The following is a 25,626-nucleotide window of genomic DNA, read 5'->3' as shown; positions in this document are numbered from 1 at the left end:
ACATATCTTACTAACATTATCTATAATCACAATATTCTGTTTACATGAGCTACAGTTTAATCACATTATTGCAAAGTAATTCATATGACTCCAGTGGTTTAATCCATGTCTTCTGAAGAGATACGATCAGTTTTGGGGTGAAAAAAGCAGACCAAAAAGTAACTCTTTCACTATAAATCTCCTTGGTGCCGTCATGATTTGAAGCTCAATGACAATTCCTTACACTTGTCGCATCCACAGAGCACTGTATACACTTCTGAAGACATGGATTAAACCACTGGAGTCATATGGATTACCTTTATGCTGCCTTTATGTGCTTTTTAGAGCTTGGAGGTGTTGGCTGCCATTGACTTGCATTGTATGGAAAAAACAAAATAAAAAAACTAGGATTTTAATTTAGCTGGAAATTATACAGCTACAACTGAACTCCATGACAGCCTTAAATTCAAAATCACATGTTTGCAGGAAAATAGTTGCATATAGTGGTTTTTTTGGGGGATGTGCACGGACAGTCGACATTCGGTTAATCGTTCGACGTGCCACTACTCGAATACCAAAATCACAATTCGATTATTCTACACGTCAATAGAAACCGTCGGGTTTTCCGGCCGGGTTTGGGACAGTTTTTCCAAGTTTAGGGCGAGTTAGGGGCTGTTCAAACATGCTTTTGTGTGGGTCTGTGCTGTATTTCTGTATACTGTTAACACGCGCTGGATGGACGTCTTTGACTCTCTGTCGGGTTTTTTTTTCAGCATTTTGCGCACACTGTAAAAAAATGAAATTGCATTTTATCCAGCTTATGGGGGTTTTTGAGTCACAGAAACTCAAAATGTAAATTACTTTGCATCTATATAAAAACACAAGTTGGACCAACAATATTCCCCCAAATGTTGTCCCAACTAGTCAAACAGAGTGATGTGCGAGTTCCCAGCATGCATTGCAACATGAATTAATTATGTGGTTAGTGTTATGGTAAAAAAAATTCTGTTTGCTGACTTTGCTATTTTTGTAGTTTTTTTGTTGCCATTGTAAGTTAATAGATGTGTGGTGATGTTAGGAGCTCATCTTTTAACTTAATGAGGTTTGTTGATTGTCACCGTTATTAACGTTTGTGTGTTATAGGATTGAGGTCTATTGTGTGTCTATGTCAAACTATTGCACATACTGCCTTGCAAAACAAATCTCTCTCTTCAGAGGCAAAGAATGCAGGTAACTTCATATAAGTCATTTAAATGGCGGCAAAATTAAAGTTCTCATATTGCGAGTTGTTAGTTGGCTGAACTAGAAATAAGTAGTTCTCTCAACAAGAATTTTTACATTTAGTGAACAAAAAATTCACATTGACTAAACAAAGTAATGTTACTGAGGACATTTATTAAACAGTCGTTGAGAGAACCCAAAAATCTTACTGCATCATGTTGCGTTGAATTTAAGTTTGCTCAACGATTCTTTTTTTACAGTGCAGGATCGCCGCATTTTTAGATGCCAAGTTAAAAAGAACTTTCATTTTTATAAACGCATTGTTCATTAAACATGATTCCAGGTTGTTTTTCACCAAGGAAAGTTTCAGCGTTTCATAAACAGGGAGTCAGCATTTTTCCCTTTTGCCCTGGTGTTCATATTTACGTATAATTAGACAAGTTCAATGCCATTTGATTTTAAACCATTTAAAAATCAAAGCACCCCAAAGAGGCTGTGCTGCCTCACGGAAATATGAACCTGTCCAGGTAGAGCGCAGTTCAACCATGTTTGATTATTTTAGTTTGATTTATTGTGCTATTTAGCTCACTGTGCACTTAATTTGCTGCTATTGTCAGTAATGTTTGAGGAAATTCCATTGCAATAATCGTTCTTTATTCCCACGTCCCTGCTCCTGTCGAAAAACCCGATGTTAAATACGGTAACCTTGCACATCCCTAATTTGTTTATCATCTTCAGTCCAACAGATGCTTCCAAGACTATCATAAACCACTGTCACAAATTCAACAAAACCTCATCTACGTTAACCAGCGAGATAACTTTACATTGGTGACATATTTGAATCAACAGAATTCACAGCAAAAATCTTCAATGCATCACCAAACCAAAGGTTTAACTTTGCAAGACACAAGAACGACGTAGTGGCAATGCAGCACTGGGCAGATAGGGTGAGTGACAGTTCCATCAACAGGCCTGAGAGCATCTCACACCGAGTGTCAGTTAGTGTTTTACCTGAACTCCTGCTGGTTTTTACAGAGCCCAGCGCTGTGCTTTAAGTGAATGGATGAGCAGGTCATGCCCAGATCCTCCAGGCCTCTGTCGATCAGTGGAGATGACAGCATTAACAACAGTATCAAGAGTTCACAGAGCAGAACGGACACAAATCATCAGCGTAATGGGACTACAGTTGATATGCCTCCTTACTTCAACACTTCAAAGTTCTGGATGGTGTCGTTCCAAAAGTATTTAGTGCTGTGGAGGGTAAAATAGCGGATCTGTAAAAGACAAAATATATATATTCATTATTGATCCTTGCAGTTTTCAGAAAGTGGAATTTGTGGGAGTTTTTTGTGCTGAACTGTGTGGGAATGACGGGAGGGATTTACACCTGCAGTACCTGTACATGCTGGTCCTCCGTGTTCCTGGTGATTTTATCAGGGGTGGAGTCAGAGGTGTTATGGGCGTGGTCATTGGCCTGACGGGAGGCGGTCTGAGGTACCAGGCTGTCGTAAGGGTTCTTCCCAGGGGCCTGCATGACCCGAACCCTCGCTCGAAACCAGCGTTTAAACTCGTCCTATAAACAGAAACGTACACGACAAACATTAAAGGTATTATAGGTGATATATTTACTAAACTAAATGTCATACTGATTTGGAACGACACGAGGGTGAGTACACGATGACAGAATTTTCTAATTTGCATGAGATATCCTGTTAAAAAATCAAGATGCACAATGAATACATACAGTGCTTCGTAAAAGGGCGACCTCTGCGTCTCTGACGACGGTCCGTGTGCATGTGGCCTTCACGCACCATTCAGGCATCCAATAGAGCAGCAGGAAGAGAAAACCGCCCGAACAGACACCCACGACAGCCACCAGAGCTAGCTTCCATCGGCACAGCAGATATCCACTCAACTCCTAGAGAGAGAATTTGTGCCGAATTCAACACTTCTGGTGCCGATTCCACTTGACAGGCGACTTAAAATATATACTTAATAAATATACAAACACAGAATTCTACTTGCTTTTCAATTAAAGTTACATTCATTACAACAAAGCATGACAATTTAGAGGAAAACACAGCAATGGAATGAACGAGGAGGAATAAACAAAGAATATGTACCATCTCATCCTCCAAACCCTTGTTGACAATCTTCAGGTCTTCCTTCTCCATCCTGATCTACAGTCCTGCCTGGAAAACTGCTGCTCTCCTGCAAACACACGCAGAGAACACATGCAGACTCTGTGTGTGTTTGTGTTGTACAGTGAGAGTTGTGTGAGAGGCCCAACAACAGCTGTTATATCATTGGCTGTAGTGACAACCAGCTGACTAGAGACGACACACACACTCATGCACACACACAAACACAATGCGAGGATATTTCTGCGAGTCATGATCCCGAGTGCTAAAGCCGAGTGTCAAGCTGAGAGCGTTTTCTGCAACTTTTCTCATGTGAGAGAGCCCGACAGCTGTCATACTATTGGATCATCCTACTTTGTGTATATATATATATATATATATATATATATATATATATATATACTATATATATATATATATATATATACACACACACACACATACACACACTGTATGTGTGTGTATATACATATATATATTACACACTGTATGTGTGTGTGTATATATATATATATATATATATATATATATATATATATATATATATATACACATACATACACACACACACACTGTATGTGTGTGTATATATATATTATATACAGTGTGTGTGTGTGTGTGTGTGTGTGTGTGTGTGTATATATATATATATATATATATATATATATATATACATATATATATATATATATATATACAGGTGCATCTCAATAAATTAGAATGTCGTGGAAAAGTTCATTTATTTCAGTAATTCAACTCAAATTGTGAAACTCGTGTATTAAATAAATTCAATGCACACAGACTGAAGTAGTTTAAGTCTTTGGTTCTTTTAATTGTGATGATTTTGGCTCACATTTAACAAAAACCCACCAATTCACTATCTCAAAAAATTAGAATATGGTGACATGCCAATCAGCTAATCAACTCAAAACACCTGCAAAGGTGTCCTGAGCCTTCAAAATGGTCTCTCAGTTTGGTTCACTAGGCTACACAATCATGGGGAAGACTGCTGATCTGACAGATGTCCAGAAGACAATCATTGACACCCTTCACAAGGAGGGTAAGCCACAAACATTCATTGCCAAAGAAGCTGGCTGTTCACAGAGTGCTGTATCCAAGCATGTTAACAGAAAGTTGAGTGGAAGGGAAAAGTGTGGAAGAAAAAGATGCACAACCAACCGAGAGAACCGCAGCCTTATGAGGATTGTCAAGCAAAATCGATTCAAGAATTTGGGTGAACTTCACAAGGAATGGACTGAGGCTGGGGTCAAGGCATCAAGAGCCACCACACACACAGACGTGTCAAGGAATTTGGCTACAGTTGTCGTATTCCTCTTGTTAAGCCACTCCTGAACCACAGACAACGTCAGAGGCGTCTTACCTGGGCTAAGGAGAAGAAGAACTGGACTGTTGCCCAGTGGTCCAAAGTCCTCTTTTCAGATGAGAGCAAGTTTTGTATTTCATTTGGAAACCAAGGTCCTAGAGTCTGGAGGAAGGGTGGAGAAGCTCATAGCCCAAGTTGCTTGAAGTCCAGTGTTAAGTTTCCACAGTCTGTGATGATTTGGGGTGCAATGTCATCTGCTGGTGTTGGTCCATTGTGTTTTTTGAAAACCAAAGTCACTGCACCCGTTTACCAAGACATTTTGGAGCACTTCATGCTTCCTTCTGCTGACCAGCTTTTTAAAGATGCTGATTTCATTTTCCAGCAGGATTTGGCACCTGCCCACACTGCCAAAAGCACCAAAAGTTGGTTAAATGACCATGGTGTTGGTGTGCTTGACTGGCCAGCAAACTCACCAGACCTGAACCCCATAGAGAATCTATGGGGTATTGTCAAGAGGAAAATGAGAAACAAGAGACCAAAAAATGCAGATGAGCTGAAGGCCACTGTCAAAGAAACCTGGGCTTCCATACCACCTCAGCAGTGCCACAAACTGATCACCTCCATGCCACGCCGAAATGAGGCAGTAATTAAAGCAAAAGGAGCCCCTACCAAGTATTGAGTACATATACAGTAAATGAACATACTTTCCAGAAGGCCAACAATTCACTAAAAATGTTTTTTTTTATTGGTCTTATGATGTATTCTAATTTTTTGAGATAGTGAATTGGTGGGTTTTTGTTAAATGTGAGCCAAAATCATCACAATTAAAAGAACCAAAGACTTAAACTACTTCAGTCTGTGTGCATTGAATTTATTTAATACACGAGTTTCACAATTTGAGTTGAACTACTGAAACAAATGAACTTTTCCACGACATTCTAATTTATTGAGATGCACCTGTATATATATATATATATATATATATATATATACATATATATATATACACACACACACACACACACACACACACACACACACACACACACACACATATATATTCAAGAAGGGTTAAACTTGCTTTCATACAGACATGGTGGTCAAACTGACTGCAACATCTGCCTTCATATTTCAAACCTCATCAACCACCCACCAACCATTCAGAGAGCACCTCACAATCATATTAGCCAATCAAAATCACCTGAATAAACAGATGCAGCATGCTTTGCCTTCTCATTGGCCAGTCTCTGAGCCAATCATGCAGCTTGTCCTTACAAAGAGTGAATGCTCGTGCCACCCTCGCAGATCGCCACAAAAATACCACAGTTTTACAGGCCCGTAAGGGACATCCCACTCACTCCTGGCACTCTTCTGAATTTATGAGGCTCCAATTGAACAGGCGAGCTGACTACATAGACAATATTTTAAGGCATCACAGGCACACTCATGATGTAACGTCTTTTCCAAAAGTAGGGCTGCATAATCATGAAGATACCTTCTTTTGGTCAGTAGATTTTGTGCACTGCTCAGAGGGGCGAGTTGGGAAGAAACAGACTAGCATGTGCCCAACATATGGCATCAGGGCAGAAAACAGCGAGAGTGAGGTGTGTGTTTAACAGCGGGGTGTCGGTGGCCATGCCCAGCTCTCTGCCACAGCCCCTGATCTTATCTGCTCCCCGCACCCGTACAACACACCACGGAAAGGGGAAATCAAACTCAGGACCGAGCCCTTCCTACCATTTTCCCTGGCTGCTGTGTGGCCACATTCTGTTCTCGGCTACAATTAATACACATATTACGAGAGCAACATTTTCTTTTTACTTCCTATAGGACAGACTGTATGACGAATGCAAGAAAGACTGCAATCATAAACCTGACAGGTCTATTTACCAAACCCACGTCAATCTGGCTCATGCCCTGATTTACTGAAGGTTTGTGTGAATAAAAACATGCATAAACTTGATAGCACATGCAAAAAACTTTCAAACTAATCTACTGATCGTGGTCTACAGAGGATTGCATTTTTTTGAGTATTGTGTTTAGTGTGTGCCTCAGACATGCTGCAGTCTGCACCAGTGTTGCATGGTAAAGATATTTGATATTTAAAATTCAGATTTCTTTTTGGTATCTGTTATGTAAACAATACTGCATTTTCTTCTTTTTGAACAAGGTTTCAAGCATGTCATACATGGGTATTCTCATCAACAGTTTACTGCTAAACAACAGGGATTTTATGATGTCACATATTTAAATAAATTTAAGCCATTTACAAATGACATACCCAATAAATGCCCCATCCTACATTATGCCAAATAAAAATTTTAAATGGTATTTCACAAGAGCCAGAAGTCTGTGGTATGGGTACATTTGGTACAATTACCTCATACAAGAAATTCCTTTGGAGGGTGGCTCCAGCCTATTTGCAGTTACTGTCAGTAATACACCCACCAAGCGCACACGCAATTTGACAGACTGCACAAGCAACTTAGTACCCTTTATTTGGGATCTTAGTAAATAAGGGCCTCACAGTGGTGATAGGTCATGAACTGCCCCCTCAGTGGGGCGGAAATCAAGAGCCTTTTGGTTCCCAGCCCAGACTTTCTACCACACGGCCACAACACCCCACCAGCACCCCTATATATAGTGCCAGTCAAAATCTCAAAACCATCAAATGAATTGGTGTTTTCACTTAACCCTGGGTTATATTCTTTTTTATGAAAATGAGGGGGATTTTCTCCCCTGTTCTCCCCAATTTGGAAAGCCCAATTCGCAATGCGCTCTAAGTCCTCGTGGTGGTGTAATGACTCACCTCAATCCGGGTGGTGGAAGACGAATCTCGGTCGCCTCCGCGTCTGAGACCGTCAATCTGCGCATCTTATCACGTGGCTTGTTGAGCGCGTTACCGCGGAGACGTAGCGTGTGTAGAGGCTTCACACTATTCTCCGCAGCATCCACGCACAACTCACCACGCACCCCACTGAGAGCGAGAACCACATTACAGCAACCACTCTACCCTCCCTAGCAACCGGCCAATTTGGTTGCGTAGGAGACCTGGCTGGAGTCACTCAGCACGCCCTGGATTCGAACTCGCAACTCCAGGTGTGGTAGTCAGCATCAATACTCGCTGAGTTAGCCAGACTCCCCAGTTATATTCTTTTTAAACATTTTGAAATGGGGTTAGCATCACTTTAACCCAAGATGGTTTCATAAAGTCATTTATTAACAAACAAACAACCAATAAATGCCTCAATGCTTACCTCATTTAGTCTAATATTCACGTTTTGTCACAGAAATGAAGAAGAACGGCTAAAATGTTTAACTGTGATGGCAAACGCAATAACTGGCAAGATGAAGAGACATTATTCCTTCTGCATGTGTTTCTAGTCTCAGAAGACGATAGACAATTGGAGTAGATTTTTTATGGGCGACATTTCTACAGATAAATAGTTAAAACGGTGACCATTACGAGCTGTATTTGTCCAATCATTGTTATGATGTAAGCAAATGGAAATGTAGGGGTGACCGCAACAAACCCATCAAGAGTAATATTTCAACTTTTAACTAACAGACAGAGGAAAGAAAGAAAGAGTTAAAAATCGAACAAAGTGCTCCGATAACACACATAACAGTGCCTTGCCTCAGCCAAATGGGAGTACCGTTTGTAACCACACAAATACAGCAGTACCGTATGTACTTTTTGCTCTATATGATGACAGTATTGAGTCAGTATTGAGCTCTTGGGTGCTTCTCTGACAAAGCACAATAAAAGTAGTCCATATGACTTGTGCACTTTATTCTGAATCTTCCGGAGACCTAATTCACAGCAATGGCATCTTGCATTCATGGGAATGACAACGAGGCTGTGAGGGATACACTTGCATGCTCTTCAATGTGTAATACTGAAGTTTAAAGTGTTTTGGACCACTCCACTGATGAAACATAGAGCTCCACACAGTGGATGCTGTTGAAGAGTCTGTAAGCCCTAATGTGTAATACAGTAAAAATCGTGAACAATCTTGAACAGAACAATCAATCATCAATGGGAGGAGAATTCTTTGTGAAGGCTCTGAAGGTGTCATAGTAAACGTGACTTATTTTTACACACCCTTGTTCATTTACCTTCAGACTCTGGGTGCTGTGACCCTGGGTAATCCCTTCACCTTTACAGCGGCCGCTCTCTTTTGCTCTCTCTCGCCACACAGACCTGGACTCCTGTGGGAAAAAGACAAAGCAAATTTTAATTAAAGTCCGTGAATCACACATCCTCCAGTCATTTAACAGCAATGTTCTGCAGCCCTCTCAAATCACACTTGTGCGGAACATCTTCAAAGATTAAGTGTCTTCACAACTACCTCACAATGAGAGAACATATAAAAGTGACAAATCACGAGTGCATTCATTTTAAAACATCTGCTGTGTATTTAAACAAAGACTGATGTTATCATGCCATCCTGATGGAATTTTCAAACATGTAATGTTTACATCTTTTGGCTACACTTGTCAAACCGTGTGTATTTTAGCATTTATGGATGGGCTCCACTCACTTCCATTGTAAATGTCTTACTGCAACCGGCATTTTTGCCTTTTTTCTTTCTTTTTTAAAAAAAGGAGGGATAAGTCTAGTGGAACTCAAATGGGCTCAAGTTGAGGGGGGATTCGAGGGATGCCATCCCCGGTGTTGAAAGAAACTGCAAAAAACAATGCCCCTTATTTTTTCCAGAGATATGGCATGTCTTATCATTGCTATGCTGACGACACTCAATTTTATTTTCCAGCATGCTTGGACAAAAAATCATCAATGGAGAATGCCCTAAATTGCTCTGCTGATATTAAGTGCTGGCTGGCAGACAATTTCTTACAGTTAAATGAGAGCAAAACTGAAGTTCTGATTCTCAGCCCCTCCAAATCCTCTTTACCTGGACTGGTCGACCAGCTAGGTCCACTGTCATTAAATGTGCAAGATCATACAAGGAGCCTTGGAGTGATTTTAGACTCTTTTAAATAGACAGATCAGTGCTGTTGTTAAGAGCAGCTTTTTCCATCTGAGATCAATTGCAAATGTAAAACACTTTCTAAATCAGATCTAGAAATTGTGATTCACTTGCTAATATCCTCAAGGTTAGATTACTGCAACTCATTAGCCTAGTCTCCATCCATTTTTCACGCCATTTGTTATCGACAAAGTGAAAATGCGTAAAAAAATATTTGCGAAATTTGCCGTCTTCTGCCCGTTTCCATTCAAATGACCTTTTATCGATAAAAATGGTGTGCGTGATGACGTCATGCTTATAAAAACACTGTCGCATATTTTTTGGTTTATCGCAAAAGAAATCTGCCCTTAAGCCGTTTCCATACAGAAATGTGTGTTTATCGCTAATTCACCTCCCAGATGTCCCTAATTTTTTTTCCTCTGAAGTTTTGTTAAAATGGGGAAAGTATTGAGCAATTCATTGAAATTAGCCAGCTTACTGTCATTTTAATTTCACAAATAAATGCAATCAGAACTGGAGGAATTGCAATCAAAAAGGAGCTGTTGCCCTTCTGATAGGACTGTAATATCGGTCCTGATGTTGCGCCTATCACAGGTTGCCACCGGTTCCGACCCGAAAGTGAATCGTCATGGCCCTGTTCAAGCTGGCAACCTGGGTAAACAGGGTTAGGTTTCCTTTAACTGTTCTCTTGGCCATTTTTGAAGGTGCACAACACTTTAAAAATAAGATAACAGAAGGTAAGATATTGCAATGACCAGTGCACGGCTTCAACATCTACATGTTATTAAACTCAAAACATTTTCAGGTTTTACTCCCCCCAAAAAACTGGTTGGTTATTGAAGAAATGCTTGTGTGTGACTGTGAGTGAGCAATCTAGAGAGAAAACCTTTTTCATTTCATTAAAATACCATAACAGAGGGAAACAGGTGCAGGTTATGGCCACGTAAAGCATAAATGCCATGATACAGAATGTAAACATTACAAATTACACACAATCATCATTGAGTGCGGGGCTCGACATTTGCTGCTTTCTCAATGTGCATTCTTTTGTGTTCTTGCGTTCTCGTGGACTCGTTCAACGATATCATCCACTGCCGGAGTTCAATCCCAGTACTCACGAACAAAAGTACTGAGAATGCATAAAATTACCCTGATGTGTTCTTGATCAGGCCGAATAGAGGATGCATCGGATGGTGACTTGGATGCAGCGGTACAACGGTGGCAAACAAAGAACATTTGTCTTGTTTCCCCTCAAGAGTTTCCCGTTGCAAGCTTGTGAAAGCCTGATGGCTCGTGAGAGTCATTACTCCATCAACATTTTGTTGGGCATCATTTTAATAAAGTAATAAACACATGGAGGAATTCAGTCAATCGTTTGAAAACCCCAATCTTTGATATATCAGTCGATCACTTTTCTGTAACGTTTAACTCCTGTGGACTAGATTAGTACGAGAGAACTAATAATTCAGGTATGACCCTACTAAAGCGTGACGGTGAGATTTCACAAGGCCTGTTTGACACGAGTGTGTCGTACACACATAGCTTTATTCAGACATCCCATATGATTGATTGTCAAAGTTTTCAGAGATGTCTGTTCACTGAGTCAGTATTCTGTAAGAGCTTCATTTACAGGCAAGAACACAAGCATTCAGAACCGCTGTTTCAGCAGTCAGACGCAGTCCGTCTCGCTTTCCATCTCTGCCCACCCCAAGACAAACAGCACCACAACCACTAACAATATACGCAATGACCTGTGACGGCCCTCATTCATGGAAGCCTTCAGAGGAAAACGGGTTAATTTGATGTCAAGTGTTGGGTTTGATGTGCTATCTTTATACCATTCTTAATCACAGCCGTAGGAACAAGAGGTTTTGTTTTTCTCTGTCGAGGGTCACCAACACTTTGACCTCAGCTTTAGTCTTGTACCCTTTCCGCTGTTAGACAACATGACCTATGCTGACATACTCCAGGATCACTGCGTGTCTGCCTGAACTTCTCTATCTTTCACAACCCAAAGATAAGAGGTCTCATGGCATATTTCAGCTGATAAGCAGTGGTTTAATAATTAGATGGCCTCAGCGGTGGAGTAACCGTTGGGTTAATGTGTCACAATAAAGGTGTGTTTTGCTGCGTGATTTAGTTTGACATCATAAAGATAAAACTGAGCAGGAAAAAAAGGAGATAAAGGTGTCAAAATTGTCAAACAATAAGAATTCTATGAACACAATATGTGAAAACACAGTATTGAGACCAAACACTTTCTAAACAATTTTTGGAAACTTTTTGTCAATTTTATTCAAGAAGGCAGACACTATTTAAAAAAAAAGATGAGATACTAAATACATACGTTTGTGTTGATTCTCACAACACTGAATAAACCAGTTTACTGCACTCGATTTCTGCAGAGGAAATCATAAATCCTAATCTTCTTTCAGGCTTTCTACAACATCATGCATAAAACAAACAATGACAAATATAATAGAACAAACAGTTCACTATAGTTTAACATAAGATGCTAGCAGGTTTACACATATATATATGGGGCCATGTTTTCACGCAAGTACTTGTGCAACTGCACACTGTGTACTGGAGGTGCATACTGTGAGCGCTGCACAATCCAGACAAAAAGTCATATTGTGATTATTTTGAAAAAATTAGTCGATTGCAATTTGAACTAAGAAAAGATAAACAAAAAATTAGTAAGTGATTCCTTTTGACCAAAATTTTGTATTGTGGGGGCCTGGGTATCTCAGCGAGTATTGACGCTGACTATCACCCCTGGAGTCGTGAGTTTGAATCCAGGGCGTGCTGAGTGACTCCAGTCAGGCTTCCTAAGCAACCAAATTGGCCCGGTTGCTAGGGAGGGTAGAGTCACATGGGGTAACCTCCTCGTGGTCACTATAATGTGGTTCTCGCTCTCGGTGGGGCGCGTGGTGAGTTGTGTGTGGATGCCGCGGAGAATTGCGTGAAGCCTCCTCACACGCTACGTCTCCGCGGTAACGTGCTCAACAAGCCATGTGATAAGATGCGCGGATTGACGGTCTCAGACGCGGAGGCAACTGAGATTCGTCCTCCACCACCCGGATTGAGGCGAGTCACTACGCCACCACGAGGACTTAGAGCGCATTGGGAATTGGGCATTCCAAACTGAGGAGAAAAAAAAATTGGTAATGTTTTGCCCATGTTCTTCTGCCAATAAAAAGGCCACTTTTTGAGGGTTTAAACTTCAAACAAACTAATAAATTAACTATTAAAACACTGTGGAAAAAAAAAACACTGTCTTCTATTCAAATTGTACCTGTGCACTGTGTACCCGTTTCCATCCACTCTGATTTGAAACCCAGTCAACTTGCTTATATTAATTTAATATTGTAATATAGTATTGATAGTGATGATGATGATTTATATAAAATAGTTATATATTTCTGTAATAAAACCTTAGCTTGCACAGCATCAATATAAACCTAAGAGTTCTACTGTAAACGGTCGAGCTTTTACGTTTCCGTGTGTAGCTGAATTCACAACAGCTGTTTAATGTGCTCCTCATTTTAACATCTCTGTCCACAGATATCCGCTGTCATGGGGTATATTTATTTGTATTTGTATATTAACTTTTAGTGGACAAACATATCTGGAACTATGCAAAAGTAATTTAAATATAATGCGCTTAGCGCACGTAAGCAAACAGAACTGAACTCGGATCATATGTTATTTACAGAACGGCTCTGAAAACACCGTAATAATGCACTAACACAATACAGACAGGGCAGAGCAGTGCACACAAACTTTGAAGCGAGCAGCGTTTATTTATTTAACCCCCGTGTTGTGTTCGTTTTGTGCCAACACATTGTGTTCCCGGTCAAAAATGACCGGCCATTTAGGATTTATAAATCTCTCATATTGCACATGCTATCACAAGATTTTGCATTAGATATTTTTGTCAACTTCTTTTTAGTAATTATGATTTTGCACTCCATTTTTGAACATATTTAAATTATATATATATATATATATACACTATATTGCCAAAAGTATTCGCTCACCCATCCAAATAATTGAATTCAGGTGTTCCAATCACTTCCATGGCCACAGGTGTATAAAATGAAGCACCTAGGCATGCAGACTGCTTCTACAAACATTTGTGAAAAATGGGCCGCTCTCAGGAGCTCAGTGAATTCCAGCGTGGTACTGTAATAGGATGCCACCTGTGCAACAAGTCCAGTCATGAAATTTCCTCGCTACTAAATATTCCACAGTCAACTGTCAGTGGTATTATAACAAAGTGGAACCGACTGGGAATGACAGCAACTCTATGACAGTAAAATGACAGAGCGGGGTCAGCGGATGCTGAGGCGCATAGTGCGCAGAGGTCGCCAACTTTCTGCAGAGTCAATCGCTACAGACCTCCAAAGTTCATGTGGCCTTCAGATTAGCTCAAGAACAGTGCGTAGAGAGCTTCATGGAATGGGTTTCCATGGCCGAGCAGCTGCATCCAAGCCATACATCACCAAGTGCAATGCAAAGCGTCGGATGCAGTGGTGTAAAGCACGCCGCCACTGGACTCTAGAGCAGTGGAGACGCGTTCTCTGGAGTGACGAATCACGCTTCTCCATCTGGCAATCTGATGGACGAGTCTGGGTTTGGCGGTTGCCAGGAGAACGGTACTTGTCTGACTGCATTGTGCCAACTGTGAAGTTTGGTGGAGGGGGGATTATGGTGTGGGGTTGTTTTTCAGGAGCTGGGCTTGGCCCCTTAGTTCCAGTGAAAGGAACTCTGAATGCTTCAGCATACCAAGAGATTTTGGACAATTCCATGCTCCCAACTTTGTGGGAACAGTTTGGGGATGGCCCCTTCCTGTTCCAACATGACTGCGCACCAGTGCACAAAGCAAGGTCCATAAAGACATGGGTGAGCGAGTTTGGTGTGGAAGAACTTGACTGGCCTGCACAGAGTCCTGACCTCAACCCGATAGAGCACCTTTGGGATGAATTAGAGCGAAGACTGCGAGCCAGGCCTTCTCGTCCAACATCAGTGTCTGACCTCACAAATGTGCTTCTGGATGAATGGTCAAAAATTCCCATAAACACACTCCTAAACCTTGTGGAAAGCCTTCCCAGAAGAGTTGAAGCTGTTATAGCTGCAAAGGGTGGGCCGACGTCATGTTAAACCCTATGGATTAAGAATGGGATGTCACTTAAGTTCATATGCGTCTAAAGGCAGATGAGCGAATACTTTTGGCAATATAGTGTATATATATATATATATATATATATATATATATATATATATATATATATTTTTTTTTTTTTTATTGATAGGATTCATTGAACTGAGCTGATACCGGGCCAGTGTGGGGCAATCCCAGCCGAATAAAATACAAATAAATAATAATTACATAATAAATTAATAACCACTTGCTTGATCTGGACAAAATAGGTGTAATTTTAAAGCTTAGAATCTGGACTTTAAAATGCATATAGCTGATCCCACCAATTCTTAATTTCCTAAAAAATCAGAACTGTTTTGTTCTCATCATTTGCAAATTTGTTATCACAACAATTATATTCAGAGTTGGTCAAACCATAAAAAGGATGAGATAGCCATGTGTAATATATCGTTGGAAAGGTCTCAATTAGTAGAATGCAATGAGCAAATTTGTTTCACTCAGTGGCCAAACTGCGATTTAGTAATTGAAATTCCCACAGACACACATAAATATAATAAACAAGAGTGTCTTTTTGTCACGTTTTTCCTTATTGCTTCCTGAAACATACATATAACATAGATAATGACATATCGTAATTAGAGCAGACTATCCCAATTCAAATGAGCCCAAATATAACATAATTTGATAAGCAGATCTTGAAATATTCCTCAAAGTGTGTACATGGAAAGACAATGCACAAAGCGGCACTCAGTACACTGTGTGTGTGTGTGTGTGTGTGTGTGTGTGTGTGTTTGTGTACATGTCCAAGGACTTTGTGTGTGCAAACACACATCCACATATGTGCTCATCTAAAGGATTGTGATGCTCCTGAACACTTAATATTTCTGTATTTTGTAGTCTAATCCATTCAATTCCAATGGCCGGTCATTTTTGACCGAGAACACAAGTGTAACAAAGTGAAATAAAACCCCCCAAAACAAAAAAAAAACAAAAAAGTAAAGAAAATGGTCTATGGTTTTCAAATACCATATGTGAACAAAGTAATTGTGCCACCCTAATACTGACCATACTGCAGATTGTGTGTTGTGTATCTAATGGCTGAATATCTGTCCTTGTTTTGAATCACCCACCATTACACTTGTGTTTATAGTGATTTGATAGCACATCTGGTGGACGACAGACCATTTGAACTATGATTCAAATATCAGACAACATTATACAATAGTAGTAATAGTTTGCTCTGAAACACCATGTTACTACTACAATTAAAATTGTGCAAACTTGGTTGGTATTCATCCCCAGTGTCAAAAGTAAAAGTATGGTAACTTTATGGTAACTGTATAATCTTGCCTCTTTCACAACATCAAATACCTTCTCTCAGTTACCATTCAGTACCATGTACAACTTATTTCAAAGTAATTAATGGGAAATGAACTATGTTCTCCAAAAAGCTTACTGAATAAGCCAAGCTAATTCTGAAAGGTTTTAAAATCGCTGAGGGGATCCAAGATGCCACTCCAACAAGGCAAAGCATGCTCGAGTCTCAGCTGGACGAATTTCATTTGGGATCCAGAGAAAACACATTTTTCTCAAGCATTTTAAAACGCCTTCTTCTGTAGTCAAGCACATCACAGAAAAATCCTCTAATCTGATTGTGGCCAATAACTTGAGTCAAGGAAGTATGATCAAAGCAGATAGTGAAGTATGAAGCAAAGAAAGGAAAAAGAAAAGGAAAACCCCCTGACCATGAGAAATATTCCCACAGACACTTGACACTAATTCTAGTGATCCTGTTTAAGAAGCTGCTAATGTGATGGTTATAGCAGCATAAATGCATCCGATTTAGATTCATTCTGAACTATAGTTAAATATAAGCATGTGTAAACATTATAGTATGATGATTTTTTTTTTTTTAAGTTATCCAACATTAAGATTAAAAAAAAAAAAAACATCAAGCATACCTGCAAAATTTGCCTTATCTTCTCATGTTGCAATTATCCAATGAAGTGTCAAGTTCAGAACGTAGAGTCCATTAAACAAGCTCAGAAATCTCAGATTCTCATATGTTTCAAGACCCTTTAATGCAAGACATCAAGCTGTCATTTATCGTAGAGAACGGCATCGACAAACTTGAGTGTCGGGGTCCCGGAGGAAGCAGTGAGAGACTCTGAGGAGTCGTTTGGAGGTTTACCCATCCAGAAAGAATCAGCGGCCTTAAAACAGTCAGGTGGTGGGCAGAAATAAAACGATCAAACAGAACGGGCGACCCGAGTCAGGACACATGGTCTCAGATTAGCAGCTCCCGTTGTCAACGCTGCTCGAGGAAGGAAAAACGGTGGCCCTTCAAGAGATAACCTTCCAATTTTTATATAACATTGCCTGTTTCAAAGTACTATTGATGAGAGTAAATTACCCTTAATAAATGTTTGTTGCTTCTGCTTTTAGATGTGGTGAATAACCTTTATCAATACGGAAGTATTATGAGGTTAAACGAGGTCTAAGAAATGTAGCTGAGCTTCAGTTCAGTTAAATGAAAGAGAATTTCGATACGTGCATGTATATATAATGTAGTAAACCTGAGATTTTGCTATAGCATTAATACCACTGCAGTAGATACATGCACGTGGCTATCAATGGGCAGGACCGCTTTGCATTATTTACATCTGAGAGTAAACCTAAGAGTGAAGAAACATTGAGTAACAGGGCTCCAGACTGTGACTAAAACGGTTGCAAGCGCAACAAAAAATAAACAGGCCTATTCCATGATATAAATGGTGATGTGACTCATACGGTGATGTAAAACTTTGGACAGTTCACCCATCCCTATAACGGTGCACTCAGTAAGTTTTTAGCTGGCTCTTATTCGCCCCATTGGTCCCAGTAGTACTTGTGGACTCTATACTGACACTTTGTACTGGATACTGGAAGTTTGTTTACAAAGTGCTGCCACTTTACACCGAATGTTTATCTTCTGTTTTGTTACATATCATCTGTGTTTTCTCCTCATTCTACACACATCCCTACGATGGAAATTCTTAGAATATATATATTTTTTTTAATCCCCCTTTTCTCCCAATTTGGAACGCCCAATTCTCACTACTTAGTAGGTCCTCGTGGTGGCGTGGTTACTCACCTCAATCCGGGTGGCGGAGGACAAGTCTCAGTTGCCTCCGCTTCTGAGACCGTCAATCCGTGCATCTTATCACGTGACTCGTTGTGCATGACACCGCGGAGACTCACAGCATGTGGAGGCTCATGCTACTCTCCGCGATCCACACACAACTTACCACACGCCCCATTGAGAGCGAGAACCACTAATCATGACCACGAGGAGGTTACCCCATGTGACTCTACCCTCCCTAGCAACCGGGCCAATTTGGTTGCTTAGGAGACCTGGCTGGATATTTGGCCTGCAAATATTGATACAATATCACAAGGAAAAATATCATGATATATAACGATATTTTCCCACCTCTATTCAATTATGGTTACATTTAAACCCAGTGTTGGGGAAGCTACTTTGAACCTGTAGTTTGACAAGCTACTCGTAATTTAAAATACTGTAGCTGATTTTGAAATCCCGGCTGGACACTTTGTTCAGGTCCGGGAAAAAGAGGATGTTTGGTCACCCTATAATAGCTCGTTGCACAATAATACATGCAATAATATATTATTTCTTTTACCAATAATTGTATTTATTTTACTTGAAAATAATAGTTAATTAAATGCTAAGAAATTGAGAAATCATATAGTTATGCATGATAGGAATTATTTATCTCGCTGCTCCCAATAATGCACAGATTATGAGGCTCAATAAACATATTTAGAACATAAAAAAGGCAATAATAACTTTTTGAATTATTTATATATATATATATATATATATATAAAAAAAGCCATGAATTTCAGTTTGATCTTGTTCAAACCTTGTTTGCTCGTAACTGTCAGCGGTAATAAATTATATCTCCATTGAAATACGATACGTAATAAAACAAGATTTCATGAATGATATATTTAGCTTATGTAAATAACAATATTCAATAACTGCATCTAAAATGAATAAGGGACAATAAATAAATAAATACTAATACAACAGGCTGGAAAAATAGACATTAATTCATTTTACTATCCATTTCATATATATGTTGAGACTTGACATCGGCGGCGTACACAGGAAAGTGCACCGTTAGATCGGTTTCATGCTGAAGTAGTACGTTTTTTACATAATGTTTTCTCCTGTAAATTTAAACGAGCGTAAATGCCAACAACATCATATATGTCGAAAGGACTGAAGCCTGTCACGCAAAACATGAGATCATTGATGTCATTAAATATCAGTCTGCTTTTTTGTTCCATCAGTTACTCCTGGTCGGAGGCTTCCGTAAATATTTAGTTTATACGTAGGGTTACATCCTACATAAATTTAATGGTGCATTGCTCAAATATTTAGTAGTGCGTAAATCGTGACTTAGTGCCCATTTACGCCACAACAAGGCTAAGTTGTAACTTACGTATTGCTGGTGCAACAGGCCTCTGAATTCATAAAATGTAGGCTATACATTAACAAATATAAAAAAATTACAGTAATATGCAAGTTATGTGCTAGAGAGAAACAACTCGAGTGCATAAAACAGCACAAGCACTTGAAGCAGCAACTGCTCCACATTGAACTGAATACTTTATTATGACCTTTCAAGAGTTATCATAGGGGAGTCTGGGTATCTCAGCGAGTACTGGCACTGACTATTACTCCTGGAGTCGCTAGTTCGAATTCAGGGCATGCTGAGTGACTCCAGCCAGGTCTCCTAAGCAACCAAATTGGCCCGGTTGCTAGGGAGGGTAGAGTCACATGGGGTAACCTCCTCATGGTCACTATAATGTGGTTCTCGCTCTCGGTGGGGCGCGTGGTGAGTTGTGTGTGGATGCCGTGGAGAATAGCGTGAAGCCTCCATGTGCGCTACGTCTCCGCGGTAACATGCTCAACAAGCCACGTGATAAGATGCGTGGATTGACGGTCTCAGACGCGGAGGCAACTGAGATTCGTCCTCTACCACCCGGATTGAGGTGAGTCACTACACCACCACGAGGACTTTGGGAATTGGGCATTCTAAATTGGGGAGAAAAGGGGAGAAAATCCACAAAAAAAAAAAAGAGTTTAATATAGGCCACGTTCCCACAGTAGCAGAATACGGTTGTCAGTCCTGTTTTTGAGTGCTACGGTTGCATTCACACACAGGTCGGTTATTTACAAGAGCGAAAACTGCATTCTATAACAGAAATGACACCTGCAAATTTTCAGGTCTCACAACTGCATTTTCGGCAATCCTGTGCAGTGTGAACGGAACTGCACTGGACAAATAGTTGTTAGTCACGTCACATAATGTGAGAGACACTGCACTGTGCACACGTCTCATGTGTTTTATGTGGGGTTTCGTTAACTCACACAGATGGAGAAATTAGCTGTCATCTGAAGATCCTGCCGCTCTTCCACCAGAGCTTCTCGCGGGCTTTCACTCGGTAAAAAAAAAAAAAAATTCAAAGCCGCTGTCGGTTAATTATGAATTGATGGATGAGCTCACGCCTCGATTGGATTATTTAATAACGCAGTGTAAATTGTGATGAGACATGCCTGTGTTATAGACGTCGTCATTGATATTGTCACTATGGTTACAGCTGTTAGAATGCAGTCAATCCCCAACACTGATTGTGGGAACGTAACCATAAAGTGCTCCCGTGTGCTGGACAACTTGGGACAGGAGTTTTTTTTCCCCTTCAACATATCTCTGCCACTTCTCAATCAAGTTTAATCATGCAAACATAAGTTTCTCCATGAACAGCGTACCAGTGTTTCCTGCACCGCTCTATTCAGCAGCGGTGCTCCACTACTGAATCTCCAGTGCCATAGGCTGTGATGTGATCACTTACTCACCTTTGTGTTGTTGCAAACCTGTATGACTTTCTTCCGTGGAACTTAAAAAGAGATGTTAGGGAGAATGTTAGTTTCAGTCACCATTCACTTTTATTGTATGGAAAGTACGATGCACAGTGAATGGTGACTGAGACATATTGCCTTTGGTGTTCTACAGAAGAGACACATTCATGCAGACTTGAGGGTGAATAATGACAGAAGTTTCATTTTTGGGTGAACTGCCCTTTAACTACCTGTTTAAGTATTTGTTAAAAAACAAGAACATACTGTAAGTCAGCACATGACTTTCTGATTCAGATGATTCTGAAGACTCCTGGAAATTAAACTGAATTATAAAACATGCTTTGACCAACTACACACAACAACACAAATAAAACTTCAGTGACTTCAGTGTATCATTTCCTAACAATTAAATATGAAATCACCAGTGCAGAACAGCAGTTGTCTACGCTGACTGTATGTCTTTACAAAAGATTCACCAACGTTAACTACTTTTCAGCCTGTAATCCATAATATTTGTCCTCAGCAGAAATGTTGCAATGACTGACAGCTGCTATGATTCCTCTTGCCCTTTCTAAACCAAAGTCTGAACATTGCCATCCTACGCTTGACCTCTCCTGTCTGACAAAAACAAGTCTCTCTCTTTTCACCAGATTCTTTGGCTCAGTTATCAGTACAACATTAACCAACATTAACTAGTGGAAACATGTATTACAGGCTCATCCTGTACCAAAACACGTTCAAGCTTTAAGGGGCGTTCACACTACACTTTATACCCCATTCACTCACATTTGAGCACACACAAGTTCATGCAAAGAAAATTCACAATGCACTGCAGTGCAAAGTTCAAGTTTGGTGAACTCTGGGGACCTGGGTAGCTCAGTGAGTGCTGATACTGACCACCACCCCTGGAGTCGCGAGTTCGAATCCAGGGCGTGCTGAGTGACTCCAGCCAGGTCTCCTAAGCAACCAAATTGGCCTGATTGCTAGGGAGGGTAGAGTCACATAGGGTAACCTCCTCGTGGTCATGATTAGTGGTTCTCGCTCTCAATGGGGCGTGTGGTAAGTTGTGTGTGGATCGTGGAGAGTAGCATGAGCCTCCACATGCTGTGAGTCTCCGCGGTGTCATGCACAACGAGTCACGTGATAAGATGCGCGGATTGACGGTCTCAGAAGTGGAGGCACCTGAGACTTGTCCTCCACCACCCGGATTGAGGTGAGTAACTGCGCCACCATGAGGAAGTAGTGGGAACTGGGCATTCCAAATTGGGAGAAAAGGGGATACAACATTTTTTTAAGAAGTTTGGTGAACTCTGACCTATGAATCTTAATGACAAGAAGACACGTGACCAATAGAAAATTGACACGTCACACACTGACCTCTTGTCTCAATTCAAATGACACATATTTGAAAGCTGCATGATTTTATCGTTGCTGGAAAGTGAGAGACAGCATACTTTAACATTTTGAATACAACATTTTGTTTTTTTGCGATTTAAGTTCTCTCTCATGCGTGACATCATATCCTGGTCCTTGCGATTTCCAAAATAATAGCACATACTCAAAGTTTAATGTGACTGGGGCTTTTAGAGCTGGGCAATTTTTTCGATTAATTCGAATGTACATTTTTGACATGGTTTTATTTATTTTTTTAAATCATGTAATCGAGACTTTGCATAAAATATTAGCAGATGTTGTAGTTGGATACACTGTCAATCCACCAATGGCTGAATATAAAAGATAAAAACAAATGTTTACAGCACTTGGCTTGATGCCACCCTCAATCTGATAAGCTGAACATGTGTGGAAATATGTGCAGTTGGGCGCTCCAACGTCACATGTTAACAACACGGAGGCCAGTATAAAAGCTGGTAATATTTCCAGTATGATTGTACAGTGTGATTGTAGGTAGACTTCCATCATGCACGTTTACACTGGCTTAATCAAACAATAGCTATGTTCTGTGTAAGTTGTGTAAGTCATGAAGCACATAAGCTACATAGATGTCAACAGAAATGTATGTGTTTATACTAAAGTGTTAGAACACACGTGACCATTATGCGCGCTTCATATCAAATCATATAATGGATAGACTATAAATGGGAGAATCATCCACATCGCCTTTTACCATGATGATTCAGATAGATCGCTAATTATTGCTTTGTTCTGTGACGTGTTTCAAATGTACTGCATTTATAGCCAACATTTAGGAAGCGACGCGATCATTTTGACAAACAGCGATATCGTTTCATTTTGCTGCTCTGCTCAGCATGTACCGTTAGAGGGCGCCGCGTGCTCACAGCACTGACGTCATTATTTTAAACTGAGATTTTTGATTCTTGTTTTTTCAACTACACTGAAATTTTTCTGATATCTGGACTCTAACTGCAGGTGTTTATGGTTATACATACAAATTGATTGATATACTAAAAATACTTTTTAGATAAACGTGACTATTTCTAGATATTGATTTCTAGATAATTTTCTAGATCAAAATGACACCTAAATTGGCTTTGAGGTATTTTGTAGTTTTCTTATTTTATACTATTATTTCTGAACATCAGTGTTATTTTAAATCCATTAGATTTTAATTTATTTTACTTTTATGCTGTTGACAACTTTCTGTGTGTTGCACTTTTTTGTGCATTTCTGTTACACACCTTTGTTTTCTATAATGACATTTTTTTTCTTCGATTTTTCTAACCAGGTTGCCTTGCATTCTAATAAGGAACATGTTATTTGAATCATAACCTTTAAATGTAGGAAAATCGAATCGAGAATCGTATATCGTCCCCTAGAATTGAATAATAAAAATAAAATAAAAATCGAGATTTTATTTTTGTGCCTTATCGCCCAGCCCTATCTTTAGCCCACCAGACTGAGAAGTCAGACAATGACAGAGGTCAGAGGTCACTACTACGGAAGTTAGCCAATAATTAAGAAGTCCTGAAAGTGGTGTAGACTAGACAAACCTGCTCTTTGACCAAAGGTTAAAAACTTTACTTTTCAGACATTAAATCTTACAATGATTAAAATCCAACTAAGCAGAAACATTGACAGAGTAAATGTGTCGTTGACAAAACATGGGTATGAACCTTTACTGTCAAAACAAAATTACGTAATAACATACAAACATTAATAAATGCATATTTTAAGTGCTATAACTGGTCGCCATTTCTTCTTAGATTTATTATTTATATTATGTTATTTTTAATCACCTTAATAATAATTATATAAGAATTCAATAAATGTTGTTTACATTACTTTAAGATGAAGTATACCATGCAACACTGCAGGACACTGCTTGATATGTGATGACAACTACCCAAAGAGAGCTTAAAGGGACAGTTCACCCAAAAATTTTTATTCTGTCATCATTTACTCACCTTCATGCCATCCCAGATGTGTGTGACTTACTTTCTTCTGCAGAACACAAATGAAGATTTTTAGAAGAATATTTCAGCTCTGTAGGTCCATACAATGCAAGTGAATGGTGACCAGAACGTTGAAGCTCCATAAAGCACATAAAGGCAGCATAAAAGTAATCCATAAGACTCCAGTGGTTTGATCCATGTCTTCTGAAGTGATATGATAGGTGTGGGTGTGAAACAGATCAATATTTAAGTCCTTTTTTTACTACAAATCTCCACTTTTACTTCCACATTCTTCTTCTTTCGCGTTCAGCGAGTCACATTCTTTGTGCATATCGCCCGCTACTGGGCAGGGAGGAGAATTGATAGTAAAAAAGGACTTAAAAATTGATCTGTTTCTCATCCACACCTATCATATCTCTTCTGAAGACATGGATTAAACCACTGGAGTCTTATGGATTACTTTTATGCTGCATTTATTTGCTTTTTTGAGCTTCAATGTTCTGGTCACCATTTACTTGCATTGTATGGACCTACAGAGCTGAAATATTCTTCTAAATATCTTCATTTGTTTTCTGCAGAAGAAAGAAAGTCACACACATCTGGGATGGCATGACGGTGAGTAAGTGATGAGAGAATTGTCATTTTTGGGTGAACTGTCCCTTTAATGTTGGGTTCAAAAGAATCAGTAGTTTATAAACTGCTGATTTCACCCCAAAATCAAGAAGAACACTCTACAACAGATCATGGGAAGTCACAAGCCGGTTGATCTCTCTCTCTCTCTCTCAGATAATTTCGTGCTTTCAAACGCATCGCAAATGTCAAAAATAAAAGGAACTTCCCTCAAACACAAATCATCACAGCTGAGAAACAGCCCTTCCTCATAGGCACAACAGTCACTCGTGTGTTGAGTCCTAAACACTGTAAAACAGTCCAACACAACCCGGTGTGCTCTTTAATAGTGGTTTAAAGGGCTACAATACACATAACATCCACACATACTACAGGTTCTGTCTTGTGTGTGTGTGTGTGTGTGTGTGTGTGTGTGTGTGTTATATATCACACATACCCAGAAGCACCGGGACTGAAGATCACCTGTGTGTCATGACGAGAGCGCGATGATCGCGGACAAAGAGACGCGGAGTTCAGACTCGTGTGTGTATGTGTGTGTGTGTGTGCTGCTGCTGACAGCCGCTGAGCGCAAGACTGACCAAATCTGCCTTAGCTTGCGCAGGAAGTGACGCACACAGGATGTGAGGTCACCGTGGAAACCGCGTCAGGTGCAAGTGTGAGCGCGCACCCAGCGCTGCAGTAGTGCACGTGATTGTGCGACTGTACATCAACTTCTTACAAATAAATAAATAATAAAAAGGACAATAGTTCACTAATAGAACGAAGTATACACTACTTTAGCGTCGACATGATTTTGCTTTGTAATGTGAATGTGCTGTTTGTTTTTTGTCTAAATTATGATTTATGATGTAAATCTGATGTTTATTGTAA

General features: G+C 39.9%; 1 protein-coding gene across 5 annotated transcripts in view; it reads right to left on the bottom strand.

Moving 5' to 3' along the window:
• Nucleotides 1-25,342, bottom strand: part of LOC127428085 (polyamine-transporting ATPase 13A3-like) — a 72,400-nt gene extending 47,058 nt beyond the window's left edge. For 4 of the 5 annotated variants that reach the window (XR_007895024.1, XM_051676153.1, XM_051676155.1 and 1 more), the window contains exons 1-7: nt 25,193-25,342; nt 8,785-8,877; nt 3,324-3,411; nt 2,945-3,118; nt 2,588-2,773; nt 2,404-2,474; nt 2,212-2,295 (exon numbers count right to left, since the gene is read on the bottom strand). Coding sequence is in view for 4 of the 5 variants with exons in the window: in XM_051676153.1 (XP_051532113.1) it covers nt 2,212-2,295; nt 2,404-2,474; nt 2,588-2,773; nt 2,945-3,118; nt 3,324-3,374 (566 nt within the window). In the remaining variant the exon portion in view is untranslated. The remainder of the gene's footprint in view (nt 1-2,211; nt 2,296-2,403; nt 2,475-2,587; nt 2,774-2,944; nt 3,119-3,323; nt 3,412-8,784; nt 8,878-25,192) is intronic. The other variant, XM_051676154.1, reaches the window with a different exon arrangement.
• Nucleotides 25,343-25,626: the final 284 nt, after the last annotated feature.

This window comes from Myxocyprinus asiaticus, chromosome 37 (genome assembly GCF_019703515.2).
Source record: "Myxocyprinus asiaticus isolate MX2 ecotype Aquarium Trade chromosome 37, UBuf_Myxa_2, whole genome shotgun sequence".
NCBI classification, from domain to species: domain Eukaryota; kingdom Metazoa; phylum Chordata; class Actinopteri; order Cypriniformes; family Catostomidae; genus Myxocyprinus; species Myxocyprinus asiaticus.
The sequence above is the reverse complement of the archived record's forward strand: the minus strand, read 5'-3'. Positions and strand labels throughout refer to the sequence as shown.